The 16,013-nt window shown below is 58.9% G+C and overlaps 2 protein-coding genes across 2 annotated transcripts; one reads left to right on the plus strand and one right to left on the minus strand.

The window, feature by feature from the left end:
* Positions 1-249: 249 nt before the first annotated feature.
* Positions 250-5,901, minus strand: CCNDBP1 (cyclin D1 binding protein 1). Its single transcript, XM_070744294.1, has 10 exons — positions 5,762-5,901; positions 5,602-5,666; positions 2,196-2,277; positions 1,986-2,091; positions 1,793-1,866; positions 1,595-1,671; positions 1,072-1,319; positions 802-862; positions 623-669; positions 250-472 (listed from the first exon to the last, which is right to left on the minus strand). The coding sequence occupies exons 1-10, from the start codon at positions 5,862-5,864 to the stop codon at positions 301-303; spliced, it is 1,035 nt and encodes a 344-aa protein (XP_070600395.1). The 5' UTR covers positions 5,865-5,901; the 3' UTR covers positions 250-300.
* On the plus strand, positions 5,888-13,498 carry DDX27 (DEAD-box helicase 27). Its single transcript, XM_070744293.1, has 21 exons — positions 5,888-6,309; positions 6,415-6,537; positions 6,630-6,689; positions 6,779-6,923; positions 7,336-7,385; positions 9,469-9,558; positions 9,955-10,060; positions 10,148-10,321; positions 10,422-10,572; positions 10,653-10,752; positions 10,887-11,028; positions 11,117-11,270; positions 11,350-11,431; positions 11,513-11,690; positions 11,790-11,896; positions 12,109-12,211; positions 12,299-12,393; positions 12,482-12,623; positions 12,741-12,828; positions 13,051-13,125; positions 13,211-13,498. Exons 1-21 carry the CDS (start codon positions 6,232-6,234, stop codon positions 13,224-13,226), a joined length of 2,259 nt encoding a protein of 752 aa, XP_070600394.1. The 5' UTR covers positions 5,888-6,231; the 3' UTR covers positions 13,227-13,498.
* Positions 13,499-16,013: the final 2,515 nt, after the last annotated feature.

A 16,013-nucleotide genomic window follows, 5' to 3' on the forward strand; every position in this document is an offset into this window, starting at 1 on the left:
CTGGACACTGCCTTCCCCCACAAGGAAGAGGCTGGAGCCACAACTGACCACCCCACTTGGCAGCCGCCCCTGGCCACCGAGGAGGAAGGGAGTGGGGTGGGTGGGAGAGGAAACCTAGAGGGCCGAGCCCTCTTGCCCTCTGCACGCGGCCCCCGCCCACCCTGGCCTTCCCCTCGGAAGTCGCCACTTCCACGCCAAAGTCTCCCTGGAACCGAAGCCGTGAGTGGGTCAGAGAAATAAGCAGGGTGCCAGCGTTCCAGCGGCCGAGGGCCTTTATTGTCCACAGTGGAGACAGTAGAGCTAGGGCAGCTCCTTCGGCCGGGCGTCTCCCGCACACCGATCCTCCCTGGTCGGGCCGGGGTCTCGCAGCAGGCCGTGGGTGGAGCCCTTGATCTTGCCCAGGTTGTGGTCCACTGCTGCAGCCAGGAACCGCACCCAGCTCTCTTCGGAGGGGGGACAGAGGTGGCTGGCCCTGCAGGAGGCGAGACAGGAGCCCTGAAGGGACGGACCGGGATAAGGGGCCGGGGGGGGGGGGGAGGCGCCTCCCAGCCTGGCCCTAAGGCAAATGGCCAAGAGGGGGGGAAGACTGCGATGCCCCCCCCCCCCGAAGCGGTCCTCTCACCTGGTGATGTCCAGCACCGCCATCAGCACTGAAGCCAGCTTCCCAGCCTGCAAAGGGACCGGCCAGTGAGCCAGGAGGCCCCCTCCCCAAAGGGCCTTTGGGGGCTTTGGGTGTGACCAACAGGCTCATGCAGGCAGGTGGGGAGGGGCTCGGGCCGGGTCCCCCCTTGACCAACTTACGTTCAGCCGCAGAGCCAGCTGGTGGACGGGCGGGCAGAGGCTGAGCACCAGTTCGTCCACACTGAGACACGGGAGGCAAAAGCGGCAGGGGGTCAGCACCAAGGCTCGGGAGCCTCGCGGGGGGGGGGGGGGGGGGGCACGGCTGTTGGGGAACCGAGGCAGCACAACACCCCCCTGCCCTGCAACGGGCTTCCCGGGGGCAGCCCCCTCCTCCCCAGTGGGCCCCCCCCACCCCAGCCAAGAGGGCCGAGGCTCCTCCCCTCCCCTCACCTGGGGCTGAGCTCGGCCGCGGCCTCAGCCAGGGCGTCCAGCTGAGCCACCTGCTCTTCCGCGTCTGCTGCACCGTGAGCTCTCAGGGCCGCCAGCAACTTCCTCAGCCCGGCCTTGGCGGCCTTCACCAGCCCCTGGCAGGGGCCCAGCAGCTGCCGCTCAGCCTCTGTCCAGGCAAGGCCCCCGCCGCTCCCATCCGTCTCATCCTCCAGCAGGTCCCTGGGGGAGGCCCCTCCCTCGGCCTGCATCTGACACACGCACACACACGCAGCAAGGCTTGGCGCCCCCTCCAAGGGAATCCGGGCGGCCTCTGGGGAGGGGAGGGGGCCAGCCGGGGGGGGAGCCCTTGCAGGAGACCCCCAAACCGGGGGCAGAACCCTGGGCAAGACCACAGGGACAGAATTCCAGCGCTTGGGGGGGGGGGGGTCAGCCAGGGCCCCAAGAGAGTGGGAAGCTCTGGGGTCTCAGGGCCCCCAACACGCAGAGCTGCCACCCCTCCCTCCCGCCCCTGGCCCTCTCCCACCTGCTCCATCTCCTCCAGGGCATCCGTGACGAGCTCCAGGCAGGAGGACACTGCCAAAGTGACCGCAGCCAGGTTGTCTGAGAAGGGGGAGACGCCGGGGGAGGGGGAAGGCGAGAGCTGACCCCCCCCCTAAAGCTCCAGCTCCGCCTAGGCCCACTCCCTGCCCACCGCCCCCCCTGCGTCTCTCCCGCCACTCACCCCGCGGCAGGCAGGAAGCCCGGTCGCAGGCTGCCCAGACGCCTCCGGTCGAGATGAGCTGCTCCTGAGAGAGACTGCGAGAGGGGCCACGTGGCAGGCTGACCAGGGCAGCCGACGGGCGGCTGGGACCCCCCACCTGCCTTCCAGGGCCTCTTCTGGGGAGGGGAAGCAGCCGTGGCGGGAGGAGGCTCACCTCTCCTGGGGACGCCCCCCCCCACGGGGGAAGGCTTCCACCAGCTGGATCGCCCCTTCCACCAGCTGGACGGTGGCCCGGCGGACAGCGTTGTTCAGGGTCCGTCCTGGGGGGGAGGCAAAGGTTATCCTTGCAAACAGCCACCATGGAGGGGGGGGGCAGCTGTCAGGGACGAGGACCCCCACAGGGGACCAGGGGACCCCCACTCACCTTGGCCCTCTGGGAGCTGGTAGTAGGCCAAGACTGCTCCAAGGGTGGCACTGCCCAGCTCTCCACTCAGCTTCTCGCGCGCCTGCAAAGGAACCGGCCACAAAGGCTGAGATGCTGCCCCGGCCACACTGGCCCCCTGCCCTTCAAGGCCTGGAGGGGCCCCTGGCCTCCCCTTCCCCCACAAGCAAGATAATTTCAAAATGTGGGATGGATCGGGGGACAATCTCCCTGAAGACTAAGAAGTGAAAGGCCTTCGGAGAAAAACCATAGAGCCCAGCTGCCACCTCTGGGGCCACCACCGAGAATCTCCATAGACCTCAAGGTGAAAAACGTTCTCCAGCCCAGAGCACAGGGTGACAGCACAAAGGGAGGCCAACCTGGGCGGCCATTACAGGTAAGGATTCTGACACGGGGCTCCCCACACCTGCCTTCTCCTCTTTATTCATTTGAGTTGGAAGGGACCTTGGAGGCCATCTAGCCCAACCCTGGCACATGGCCATCCAATCTCCCCTTGAAAGTCCCCAACTTCTGCTCCACCGGTTGACCACTCTCGCCACCAGAAAGTCCCTCCTCATTTCCAGGTTGAATCCCTCCTTGGTCAGCTTCCATCCATTATTCCTTGTCTGGCTCTCTGGTGACCTGACCCCCTTCCTCCTCTCTGGGTCAGCCCCCTCCCACAAATATGGGAATGCTGCCCTCCTGCCTCCCCTGGTCCTTCTCTTGGCTAGTTTAGTTCCCAGTCTCTTTAGTTCCCGGTTTAGTTCCCAGTCTCTTTATCCTCCTGGTGGCTCTCGTCTGCACTTTCTCCGGAGTTTCAATCTCTTTTTTGAGGCCTAGGGGCCAAATCTTGGGGCCAAATCTTGATGCAGGACTCAAGGTATGGAGCAACTAGGGCTTTATAGAGTGGCATTAGTGCCTCCCTAGCCCTCGACTGTATCCCTCTGCTAATGCAACTCAGGGTCGGCATTGGCCATTTTGGCTGCTGCTGCTGCTGCACACACCTGGCTCATACTTAGTTGCCTGTCCACCAAGACCCCTCTCGCAGTCACTGCTGTTGAGTGTGGTTTCACCCATTTTTTTGTGCATGACTTTGGTTTCTCTTATCTAGATGTAGGATTTTACTTTTATCTGCATTGAATTTCATTTTATTTGTTTGGGCCCAGTGTTCAATTCTGTCAAGGACCATCTGGATTTTGAGCCTGTCCTCTGGGGTGTTGGCTACTCCCAGCAGCTTGGTGTTGTCTGCCCATTTGGTTAGTTCCCCCTCTATTCCCTCCTCTAGGTCATCAATGAAGATAGAGGGAATAGAAGGAGAAGGGACGCTAGGTGAGAATGACCATATCATCCTAAAATTCAACATTTTGCAATCACTAACTACAACACCCAACTCCAGTACAGTCCCGGACTTCAGAAAAGCGAACTTTAACGAGCTCAGAGCGAACCTAAAGAATAAACCCTGGAAGGAACTTCTAAAGAGTAAATCCACACAGGAAGCCTGGGAAGCCCTAAAGAACATTATCACTGAGGCCCAAGACAATTCAATCCCCAGGAAAAAGAAAAGCAGAAAAACTAAAATGAAACCAGCATGGCTAAACAAGGACCTCGCAGACAACGTAAAAGAGAAAAAAGCCAAATACAATAAATGGAAAGAAGGACTCATAACCAAGACAGAATATCAGCAAACAGCCAGAACCTGCAAACAAAACTTAAGAACAGCAAAAGCTCAACACGAACAGCACCTCGCAACGAAAAGTAACGACAATAAAAAAAGGTTCTTCCACCACATAAACAACAAGAAAAAAATTAAGGAAACAGTCACCATACTAAAAAACAAAGATGGTAACAAAATCACCAACAACAGACAAAGCACAGCTGCTCAATGCCTACTTTACATCAGTCCACACATAAAGGAACCACCAACCAACCAACCTACAACCTAACTGCAACTAACAGCCCCGGAACCAAACTCAACGCAGACAAAGCTACCATTAGGGACTTGAGGGAGCTCAATGAGTACAAATCACTGGGACCTGACGGACTCCACCCCAGAGTCCTAAAAGAACTGGCAGACACCATAGTGGAACCTCCTCATCTACCAAAAATCTTGGGCCACTGGAGACCTACCAGATGACTGGAAACGAGCGGACGTAGTTCCCATCCACAAAAAAGGTAAAAAGACGGGTCCAAGCAACACAGACTAACACAGTGGGCCCATACCAACAAAATGATGTTTAACATCGACAAGAGCAAAGTCCTTCACCTAGGCAGAAAAAACCCTGGACACACATACAACCTGGGAGAAACCCATCTTAGCAGTAGCGACTGCGAAAGAGACCTTGAAGTCTTGGTGGATAATCAACTAAACATGAGCCAACAATGTGCAGCAGCAGCCAAAAAAGCCAACACAATCCTAAGCTGCATCAACAAGGGAATACACTCCAAGACCAGGGAAGTCTTAATACCACTCTACTACACCATGGTCCGACCACACCTGGAGTAATGTATTCAGTTCTGGTCACCACACTTCAAAAGAGACATTGAAACTCTGGGGAAGGTGCAAAAAAGAGCAACCAAGATGATTAAGGGATTGGAAACCAAGACTTAGGAAGAGAGACTGCTGAACTGGGCATGGATAGCCTAGAGAAAAGGAGGGCCAGAGCGGACAGGATAGCAGTCTACAAGTATTCGAGGGGATGTCACAGAGAGGAGCGGATCACTTTATTCTTCAGGGCACCAGAGGGCCGGACGAGGAACAACGGCTGGAAGCTGACCAAGGAGAGATTCAACGTGGAGATAAGGAGGAACTTCCTGACGGTCAGAGCGATCAGCCAATGGAACAACCTACCAGCGGACGTTGTGAACGGACGTTGTGAACTCCAACACTCTGGACATTTTTAAGAGAAGATTGAACTGCCACTTGACTGGTGTACTATAGGGTTCCTGCTTGGGCAGGGGGTTGAATTTGATGGCCTTCATGGTCCCTTTCAACTCTAACAATCAATCAATCAATCAATCAATCAATAAACAAAGGAAAGTTTGCTATGAAAAGATGAACTAGCAGCACCGACTCGAATGGTTGCCGAATAGCCAAAATTATCAGGAGCCTAAGCACTTAATTCCAGAAAAGCTTTGGGACAACGAAGAAACACTGAACGTTTCCTGCGCCTGGGATACTGGGTCCCGAGAACCATCAACTCCAGCGGGCGGGCGGCGGGAGGCGGCGTCCTTGAGCCCAGGCCCAGACCAGCGCCGGCCCTGAAGCCAGCAGGGCCCCGTCCGCCCCCCCCGGAACAGCCGCCCCGCGCGAGGACCGGGCGCCTCCCCCGCACCGGCTCTTGTTAGCCCGGGACAGCGCCAGACGGAGAGCGGGGACCGGGGCAGGAGGAGGAGGGGGCGGGAGACCCACCTGGGGCTGGGCGGCTGCCAGGCTGAGCCCCGTGGCTGCCCGCGAGACGGCCCCGAAGGCTCCGGCTGCGAGGGGGAGAGCGAGGCCCGCGTCAGGCAGGGAGACAGGCAGGCAGGAGGCCGCGCCCCCCCCGTCCCCGTCCCCCCCGCCGCCTCCGCACCCAGCGCCTCCCAGAAGCGGCCCCGGTCGAAGGGCCCCCCGCCTCCGCCTCCGCCTCGGCCTGCGCCCCGCAACTCCGCCAGCGCCTCCCTCAGCGCCTCCATGGCCCGCCAGCCCCGGGGCGGAAGGGGCCCGCAGGTCCGTCGCCCGCGAGAGTCCGGGCGGAGGCGCTTCCGGCCCCCGCTTCGCTTGCCCGCCCGCGGGAGGCCAGCCAAGTCCCCACCCCCCTCTGGGGTCCGCGGGGCTTCTACGCCCCCTTGGCGCCGCGCCAAGACCCGGGCACCGCTACTCAACCCCCTCCCTGCCCCACAAGCCCATTGAAACTCCGGGGCGCCGCGCCGCCCTACCCGAGCAGTTCCCGGAGGTGCCGCTGGGGGCGCTCTTGCGCGGGGACCTTTTCGGAGCGTTCTACGTTTCCGCCCGGAGCGAAGGGCCCGGGAACCGGAAGTCGCGTGCTTCCCCGCAGCCACGATGGAGGCCGGCGCCGGAGCGAAGCGAAGCCCTGAGGTCCCCGACGGGGAGCTCGAGCGGACGGACTCGGAGTCGGAGGTGGGGGGCGGGCCGGGCCCGCGGGGGGGGGGGGGGCGGAAGAAAGCCGGTGGGGGGGGGGATGCGGGCCTCCCACCGACGCTCCCCGCCTCCCTTTCCCTGCAGGAGGAGCCGTCGGGCGCGGGCCGGGGAGACTTCGCGGCGGGCTTCGCGTTCTCCGAGAGGGAAGCGGCGGCGGGCGCGGGCGGCGGGGCCTGGGCGGAGGCGCTGGGGCAGCTCAAGCGCAAGGTAAGCCGGCGGGGGGCGGCGCGGGGGGGGGGGGCGGCGCGGGCGAGGCGGGCGCGGCCCCCCCTCACCCCTCGGCCCTCTCGCCTCCCCAGCGCTGCGCCACCAGCTTGGACGAGAAGATCGCGGCGGTGCGGAGGCAGCGCAGAGCTCAGGTCAGGACCCCAGACGGGGGTGGGAGGGAGGGAGGGGGAGGCCGCTGGGGCGCCGGGCTTTGAGCAGGAGGCCTTCCGCCCTTCCGCAGGAGAAGGCGGCCAAAGAAGGCGCAGCCAAGACGGAGGCCGCCCAGGGAAGCGACGCAAAGGCCGGCGAGAGTGAGGAAGAGGAGGAGGAAGGGGAAGAGGAGCTGCCTTCCTCAGCGGAGGACCAGAGCGTCTATGCAAAAGCTGGTAACTGAGCCGGGCGTCGAGGGAGGCCGGACCAGGAAGGGCTCCCGGCAGGGTTGGACATATGGCGGGAACACTTGGAAGTTGGAAGGGACCTTGGAGTCCAACCCTCTACACTACTTCAAATAGAAATAGGACTAGAAAATTTGTGGTTCCAAACATTGTGAAAACATCTTATACGTTTGAAGCCATAATGAGTTGTTTGTTCAGGCATTGCATTAGCTCAAACTGAATTTGGATTTAACACCTACAAAGATAATCAGCTAGTACTTGGTATTTCATAAACTTACACAATAGATTAAATAATCACTGCCTCAATTTCATTTGTAGTGTACAAAATGGCTCTTGTATGTTGCAATGTAAGTACACATTTGCATTTTATAACATGTACACAAAGCATTTGCCTTTTTTGTAGATACCCTAAAGCTGAAGCAACGATGGAAACAGAAGCACGGTGAAAAGGAGGTGAGCATTAGTGGCGTGAAATTGGCCTAAGTCATTTGGAGGTCTATCCCATTGCCCTTTTGTTTTGCATCAGAAACTTGTCTTAAAAGTAGAGGATGAATGGGATGAGTTATTCCCGGTACAAAGCTTAGTACCGGGAATAATACATGCATTGATGGGAATAAGGAGATCGCTGAGCATTTCAATAGCTACTTCTGTTCAGTTTTCTCAAAAGACACCTTACAAAATAATACTATAGAGGGATATAGCATTGCTTCCAGCTGTACGGATTCAGCTCCAGTGATCTTAGAAGCTGATGTCTTAGAAGAACTTGAACGATTAAAGATAAATAAGGCAATGGGTCCAGATGGCATCCACCCCAGAGTTCTTAAAGAACTCAGATCTGTCATTGCTACCCCCCTGACTGAATTGTTTAACCAATCCCTGTTAACAGGAGATGTTCCTGAGGATTGGAGAATGGCCAGTGCTGTGCCTATCCACAAGAAGGGCAGTAGAGAAGAAGCTGGTAACTACAGGCCAGTTAGCTTGACATCAGTTGTAGTTAAAATGATGGAGACTCTACTCAAAAAGAGGATAAATCAGCACCTAAAAAACAATAACTTATTGGACCCAAATCAGCATGGCTTTACTGAAGGCAAATCATGTGAGACTAATCTCATTGATTTCTTTGACTATGTCACAAAGGTGTTGGATGAAGGTGGTGCCGTGGATATTGCCTATCTGGACTTCAGCAAAGCCTTTGATATGGTTCCACATAAAGAGCTGATAGATAAATTAGTGAAGATTGGACTTAATCCCTGGATAGTTCAGTGGATTTCAAGCTGGCTGAAGCGTAGACATCAGAGAGTTATTGTTAATGGCGAGTATTCTGAGCAGAGTCAGGTTACAAGCGGTGTGCCACAAGGGTCTGTTCTAGGTCCTATTCTTTTTAATATGTTTGTGAGTGACATAGGGGAAGGTTTGGTAGGGAAGGTTTGTCTATTTGCCGATGACTCTAAAGTGTGCAATAGGGTTGATATTCCTGGAGGGGTCTGTAATATGGTAAATGATTTAGCTTTACTAGATAAATGGTCAAAGCAATGGAAACTGCAGTTTAATGTTTCCAAATGTAAAATAATGCACTTGGGGAAAAGGAATCCTCAATCTGAGTATTGCATTGGCAGTTTTGTGTTAGCAAAACTTCAGAAGAGAAGGATTTAGGGGTAGTGATTTCTGACAGTCTCAAAATGGGTGAGCAGTGTGGTTGGGCGGTAGGAAAGGCAAGTAGGATGCTTGGCTGCATAGCTAGAGGTATAACAAGCAGGAAGAGGGAGATTGTGATCCCCTTATATAGAGCGCTGGTGAGACTACATTTGGAATACTGTGTTCAGTTCTGGAGACCTCACCTACAAAAAGATATTGACAAAATTGAACGGGTCCAAAGACAGGCTACAAGAATGGTGGAAGGTCTTAAGCATAAAACGTATCAGGAAAGACTTCATGGACTCAATCTGTATAGTCTGGAGGACAGAAGGAAAAGGGGGGACATGATCGAAACATTTAAATATGTTAAAGGGTTAAATAAGGTTCAGGAGGGAAGTGTTTTTAATAGGAAAGTGAACACAAGAACAAGGGGACACAATCTGAAGTTAGTTGGGGGAAAGATCAAAAGCAATGTAAGGAAATATTATTTCACTGAAAGAGTCGTAGATGCTTGGAACAAACTTCCAGCAGACGTGGTTGGTAAATCCACAGGAACTGAATTTAAACATGCCTGGGATAAACATATATCCATTGTAAGATAAAATACAGGAAATAGTATAAGGGCAGACTAGATGCATCATGAGGTCTTTTTCTGCCGTCAGACTTCTATGTTTCTATGAGTTTATGCACTACTCACTCATCACAAATTGGTTTGGCTTTGAGCTGTTGTGCATGTGCTTGATCAGGGTGAGCGTTGTGCATATACCAGACCACTGGGATTTGATTGCAAAGAATGGTTAAAGTAAACGCTGGCTTTGTGCAAAGCCGGGCGACTAGCGGGCTTTTGTGTCACATGGTTGGATGTTTACATTCTGGTTTTTTCCTCTGGCCTGATTTTCAGGAAGCCGCAGAGTTCTTTCAGGAAGATGCTTCGCAATACGATGATAGTTTGTCCTTCCAAGACATGAGCCTCTCGCGCCCCTTGCTGAAGGTAATGATTTTTGGAATGTGTGAATAGGGCCCCAATAAATTTGAGGTGCAGCCCAAAGACCCCATTGCGATGTGAAAGAAAGAAAGAAAGAAAGAAAGAAAGAAAGAAAGAAAGAAAGAAAGAGAGGCCCGTTAGCAGCATAGACAAGATGGCTGCTCTGAAGAGAGTGAAGTTCTGAGCCGTTCCCACGGCCTCCCAGCGCAACACACCAGTCAAGTGGGACGGGCTGAGAGGGCTCTTTCTCAGCCCCCTCCCTCCCTCCGGGGCAGAGTGCCCCCTTCCTATAGAAATGGGGAGTGTTAAAGACGTAAATATTCCATGCGATGGCCCTGCTGAAGGACGGGAGCCCTTTCGAGCGGCCTCAGCATGTGTCTGCGCCTCTGTCCCTCCTGCCAGGCCATCACCGCCCTGGGCTTCAGGCAGCCCACCCCGATCCAGAAGGCCTGCATCCCTGTGGGGCTGCTGGGGAAGGACCTGTGCGCGTGCGCAGCCACAGGGACAGGTAGGCTGCACCCGGCCGGTGGCGGGAACGGGCGTGAAAGCACTTATGGGCTCCCGTGGGCCTTAAATTCTTCTGCCCGCCTTTCAGGAAAGACCGCCGCCTTCATCCTCCCCGTCCTGGAGCGCCTGATCTACAAACCTCGGCAGGCCCCCGTCAGCCGGGTGCTGGTGCTGGTGCCGACCCGGGAGCTGGGCATCCAGGTGTTCTCTGTCACGAAGCAGCTGGCTCAGTTCAGCAGCATCACCGTGTGCCTGGCAGTGGGTGAGTGGCCCGGTCGTGGGCACTTCTGCGGGCAGTTCCCTGACCTGCGGCTGGTGGCTTTTGGGAGTGGCCGAGCTGCCCATCGTTTTCACTGCCGTAGGTGGCTTGGACCTGAAGACCCAGGAGGCGGCCCTGCGCTCCGGCCCCGACATCCTCATCGCCACTCCTGGCCGCCTCATCGACCACCTGCACAACTGCCCCTCCTTCCACCTGGGCAGCATTGAGGTCCTCATTCTGGACGAAGCCGATCGGTGAGGGGTGGGGCTGGACTCCCCCAGGGCCCTTCCTCCTCTGAGCCTCGTGGCCCAACCGTGTCCCTCTCGCGTGGCAGGATGCTGGACGAGTACTTTGAGGAGCAGATGAAGGAGATCATTCGGATGTGCGCGCGGCACCGCCAGACCATGCTCTTTTCTGCAACCATGACGGAGGAGGTACCGCAGGCCCCTGGCGCGGGGGAGGGCAGCCAGGGGGAGGGGGCGGAGCTGGAGGAGGAGGCGCCCCCCTCCCTGTCCCGCCTGTGGGGGAGGGGCTGGGGCTGAGGAGGCCTCCCTTCCCCCTCCCCCAGGTCAAGGACTTGGCCTCGGTCTCCCTGAGATGCCCCGTCCGGGTCTTTGTGAACAGCAACACCGAGGTGGCCCCCTTCCTGCGCCAGGAGTTCGTCCGCATCCGGCCCAGCCGCGAGGGGGACAGAGAGGCCATCGTGGCAGGTGGGGCTCGGGGGGGGCGGAGGAGGGAGGGTTGAGGGGGGGGCCAGCCGGCCCTGATTAACTCCCCCCCCCTCACCCCCCCCCCCAGCCCTGCTGACCAGGACCTTCCCGGACCACGTGATGCTCTTCAGCCAGACCAAGAAGCAGGCCCACCGCCTCCACATCCTGCTGGGCCTGATGGGCCTCCGGGCTGGGGAGCTGCACGGCAACCTTTCCCAGGCCCAGCGGCTGGAGGCGCTCCGGTAAGCGGGGGGGGAGGGGGAATGAGGGGGGGTTGCGTGGGGGCCGGTCCGGCCTTTGTGGGAACTCCTTTCTTTGCAGGCAGTTCAAGGACGAGCAGATCGATGTGCTGGTGGCCACTGATGTTGCCGCCCGAGGCCTGGACATTGAAGGCGTCAAGACAGTAAGGCCCCTCGGCGCTGCCCCCCCCTGCTGCCTCCCCCTCCTCCCCCACCCACTCCCCTCTTCTCTCCCCCCCTTGCAGGTGATCAACTTCACCATGCCCAACACCACCAAGCACTACGTCCACCGCGTGGGGCGCACGGCTCGGGCGGGGCGGGTGGGCCGGTCGGTGTCCCTGGTGGGGGAGGAAGAGCGCCGGATGCTGAAGGAGATCGTCAAGGCCGCCAGGGCCCCCGTCAAGGCCAGGATCCTCCCCCAGGGTAACGGCCGCGGGGGTACGGCTGGGGGGGGTGGGCCCCCACTTTGCTTTGAGGGCGGCAGCAGCATCATAAGCCTTTCTGTGCCCCCCCCCCGCCCAGATGTGATTCTGCGCTTCCGGGAAAAGATTGAGAGGCTGGAGCCAGATGTGTACGCGGTGCTGCGCTTGGAGCGGGAAGAGCGGGAGCTGCAGTGCTCGGAGGCCCAGGTGGGGCAGGGCGGGGGAGGACTGCGCTTCAGCCCCTGCAGGGTCTACCCTGGGTGGGGGGCCTCTTCTCTTTCTCCCCCCCCCCCAGCCCCCCCCCGGTCCCTCTCGTCTACCCCGAGGCCCCGCTTCCCGTCTTCCGTCTCAGGGTGGATCTGTGTTGCTCACGTTCTGTTCCTGCGGATTTCCCAACCCCCCCTCTACCCCCCCCCCAGATCAACACTGCCAGGCGGAGGCTGGACAGCGGTTCCCAGCAAGCAGCTGCAGAGGCTCCACGCAGCTGGTTCCAGAGCCAGGATGAGAGGAAGAAGGAGAGGCGTAAGGGCTGGGCCTGGGGGAGGGCTTGGGTCACCCCCCCGTCCGTCCAGGCCTGGCCCTGACCTCCCCCCCCCGCCTCTCCCCCAGTGGCCAAGGCACTCCAGGAGTTTGACCTGGCGCTTCGAGGCAAGAAGAAGAGAACGAAGTTTGTGCAGGATTCCCAGAAGAAGGTCCAGCCGACGGTGAGCTTGGAGGGGGGGGGGAGGATTGGAGGGGGGGGGCTGGCACGTCCCGGGAAGCCCTGCGAGCGTTCCTCCCTCTCGTCGGCAGCCAGAGGAGCGTTCCCAGTTTGAGATCCTGAAGGCCCAGATGTATGCGGAGCGGCTGTCCAAGAGGAACCGCCGGCCCAAGCGAGCCCGGGCCATGCCGGAGGAGGAGGAGGCGGCGCCCCCGGCAGAAACGGCAAAGGCCGGTGAGAAGGCGGCTCCTCTTTCCCTTCCGGGCTTCTCAGTCCAGGGATGTTGGGGGGGGGGGGGGTCCCTTCCGGCCCATTTGACCTGGCTTCTCGGCTCCCCTCCCCCCCTGCAAGGGCCCAAGCAGCAGCGCAAGGCCAGGTCGGCCTTTGAGGTGGAGCTCACCAGCACCAACAAGAAGGCCCTCAAGCAGTATCGAGCGGGGTGAGTATCCCTCCCCCTCCCTCTGGCGGGGGGGGGGGGTCGGGGAAGGGCCTGGCTGGGAGCCCAGCAGGGGCAGCGAGGGGGGGGGGAGAATCGTGCCCGGAGGGGTCACCAGGAGGGAAACTTGACTCGGGAGCATCTTGTGCTCCCCCCCTCCTCAATGACCCCAGGTGGTTCAGAGGGAAAGCAGCCCCCCCCCTCGAGCTCTCTCTCCTTCCCCAGGCCTTCCTTCGAGGACCGCAAGCGCCTGGGCTTCCCAGATAGAAGGAGAGGAGGGAAATTTAAGACCAAGTCCAGGTGAGTCCCACTGCGCGTCTGCCCAGCCCCCCTCCCCGGGTCCTTTTCCGACTCCTGAGAGGCCCCTTGCTTATCCTTGGCGCAGGTACAGGCGGAAGTGAGCGCACCCGCGGGACTCCGCCCAGCAGCCCTTGTGGAGCTCGGGATCCCTCCACACCTGCCCCCCCTGCAGCAGCTGGAAACAAGCGGTGGCTGGAGAACTGGACCTTGGGGGGGGGAGGACGTCAGTTCCCCCCCCCCTCCTGCTGCCCTGAAACGTCCTGGACACAGACCCCGAGACCAAAGGGGCCAGCGAGGTGGTGGACTCTGGAAACTGAGGGTGGTTGTTTTGTGTGGCCTTTATACCCACCGGCTATTAAAGGAAATTCCAAGAGCCCGAAGGTTGCCCTTACTCCCCAAAAGGTAGCTGCTCCTAATAGTAAGGGTGGGGCACTCCACTGACATCACGGGGGGGGGGGCTTAAGGTGGGGAGCGCTGTCCTTACCTTTGCTCTCAAGGGGGCCTGCCGTAGGGCCCACAAATGCTGCCGCCCCCCTCGGATGTCTGGGCCCGGCTGGAGAGCCTCCCAGGACTCAACGGAGCAGCTTCTGGCGCTCTGGGCGTCCACCCTCCTTGACCCCCCAGGATGAAGGCTCTGGTTGGAACGGGGGCTGCTGCTGCCACTTTGAGCAGAGGCCTCTGCATTTGCCTGCCCAACCAACAGCGGGGGGGCTTCCCATCTCTCCCCCCCCAGCCCAGCCAGTCTCTTTGTGTTGCCTGAGGGAGGGGCCCAATGTCCAGCTATAGAACTGGGCAGTCTCTCACACCCGTACGACACAAAAGCCAAATAAATAGGCGGCTGCGGTTGAGATGCCAATGGCCCCCTTAGCTATTTCTTCTTCAGTACTTGCAATGGGTCACCAATCGTGAACTCTCCAACTGCAGAACATGACTGGAAGGACAAATCCACACTTAATAATTGTGGAGTGATTGATGCTGCGGCTGTCGGAACAGGGAGGGAGGGAGGCCTGTGAGGGGCTGGGCCAGTCTCCCCGGCCTCTGCCGTGAGCTCTCCAGCGAGCGTGGGGTGGGGTGTATGGGGAGCTGGTGGGCTGAGCTGTGGAGAGACCTTGGTGGAGGGCCAGTGCTTCGGCCAAGGCTTTAAGGGCCAAGGCCACGCCTACAGCCGCTCGGATAGAAGTTGATGGCCCCCCTGCCGAGAAGAACCGCGGGAGGGGAGCCCTGGCAGAGCTTGCAGGTGCTGAGCTTTAGGAACCGCTGGGCCCTCGAGCTGGAGCGCCCACAACATCTGACACGGCTTATTTTGCCAGCACGGAGCCCCCCTTGCAGCTCTTGGGGCTCGGTTTCCTCGCAGCCACTTCCTCTGGAGACGGTGCCACCAAGCACCGGACCCCGCGTCCCAGCCCCGAGACGGCCTGCTGCTGGCGCTGCGACACTGCTGGCCTGGGAGGCTGGCTGACGTTCAGTGCCTGCGACTTCTCCTTCGAGAGACAGGTGGCAAATACGACATACCGTATTTTTCGCTCCATAAGACGCAGTTTTTTCCCTCCCAAAGTAGGATGAAAAATCAGCGGCGTCTTATGGAGCGAAGCTGCAGGCAGGGAGGGGGGGGGGGAGAGGCGCTGGAGCAGAGGGGGGGGCGGCGATATACTCACCAAAAGTGTCCCGCCTCTGTCGCCGCCTCTCCTCTTCCCAACCCTGAAGAGTCGCGCACCGCCTCCCGGGAGCCCAGCCGACTTTTGGAGCCGTTTTGTTTTCAGTTGGGCTCCCAGGAGGCAGAGCGTGGCCGGGTACCGTGTCTTCGCCTCCGCGCGCTGCCTCCGCCCGGCCGAGAACAAAACGGCTCCAAAAGTCGGCCGGGCTCCCGAGAGGTGGTGCGCGACTGTTTCCTCTTCGCTGCAGAGCCACACGGAGGCGAAGACACGGTGCCCGGCCACGCTCCGCCTCCCGGGAGCCCAGCCGATTTTTGGAGCCGTTTTGTTTTCAGCTGGACTCCCGGGAGGCGGAGCGTGGCCGGGCACCGTGTCTTCGCCTCCGTGTGGCTCTGCAGCGAAGAGGAAACAGTCGCGCACCACCTCCCGGGAGCCCGGCCGACTTTTGGAGCCGTTTTGTTCTCGGCCGGGCGGAGGCAGCGCGCGGAGGCGAAGACACGGTACCCGGCCACGCTCCGCCTTCCGGGAGCCCAGCTGAAAACAAAACGGCTCCAAAAATCGGCTGGGCTCCCGGGGGGCGGTGCGCGACTGTTTCCTCTTCGCTGCAGAGCTGTCGGGAAGAGGCGAAGACAACGGCGCCCCCCACTCTCTCTCCCTCTCTCTCTCTCTCTTTTTCTCTCTGTTGCCGGCGTGGTGAACGAGAGAGAAAGAGAGAGAGAGAGAAAGGAGGGGAGAAAGAATGAGAAAGAAAGCGAGAAAGTAAGCAAGAGAGAAAGACAGGGAAAGAAAGCAAGAGAAAGAGAGGGGGGAAGAAGGGGGAGGGAAAGACATAGAGGGAGGGAAGGAGGGAGAGAGAAAGAACAAAAAAGAGGGAGGAAGGAAGAGAGAAAGGAAGAGGGATGGAGAGAGAGGGAATGAAAGATGAAGGAAGGGAGAGAGAAAGGGGGAGGGAGAGATAGAAAGGAGGGAGAAGGGGGTAGTTAGGGAGAGGGAAAAGGAAGGGCTTGGAGAAAGGCAGGGGGAAAGAAAGATAGAAAGGAAAGAGGGAGGGAGAGATAGAAAGGAAAAAGGGAGGGAGGAAAGAGGGAGAGATAGAAAGGAAAGAGGGAGGGAGAGATAGAAAGGAAAGAGGGAGGGAAAGATAGAAAGAAAAGAGGGAGGGAGAGATAGAAAGGAAAGTGGGAGGGAGGAAAGAGGGAGGAAGACATAGAAAGGATAGAATTATGGATGCAAGAA

The sequence above is a fragment of the Erythrolamprus reginae genome, chromosome 3, assembly GCF_031021105.1.
Source record: "Erythrolamprus reginae isolate rEryReg1 chromosome 3, rEryReg1.hap1, whole genome shotgun sequence".
Lineage (NCBI taxonomy): Eukaryota > Metazoa > Chordata > Lepidosauria > Squamata > Dipsadidae > Erythrolamprus > Erythrolamprus reginae.

Coding starts and splice junctions, on each gene's coding strand:
- CCNDBP1 (XM_070744294.1), bottom strand. CDS start 5,864: ATGGAGGCGCTGAGGGAGGCGCTGGCGGAGTTGCGGGGCGCAGGCCGA. Junction 863..1,071: donor GCGGCCGAGCTCAGCCCCAG/GTGAGGGGAGGG, acceptor CCCGTGTCTCAG/TGTGGACGAACTGGTGCTCA. Junction 473..622: donor GCGGTGCTGGACATCACCAG/GTGAGAGGACCG, acceptor CGCCTCCTGCAG/GGCCAGCCACCTCTGTCCCC.
- DDX27 (XM_070744293.1), top strand. CDS start 6,232: ATGGAGGCCGGCGCCGGAGCGAAGCGAAGCCCTGAGGTCCCCGACGGG. Junction 6,690..6,778: donor GGAGGCAGCGCAGAGCTCAG/GTCAGGACCCCA, acceptor GCCCTTCCGCAG/GAGAAGGCGGCCAAAGAAGG. Junction 11,271..11,349: donor CAGCGGCTGGAGGCGCTCCG/GTAAGCGGGGGG, acceptor CTTTCTTTGCAG/GCAGTTCAAGGACGAGCAGA.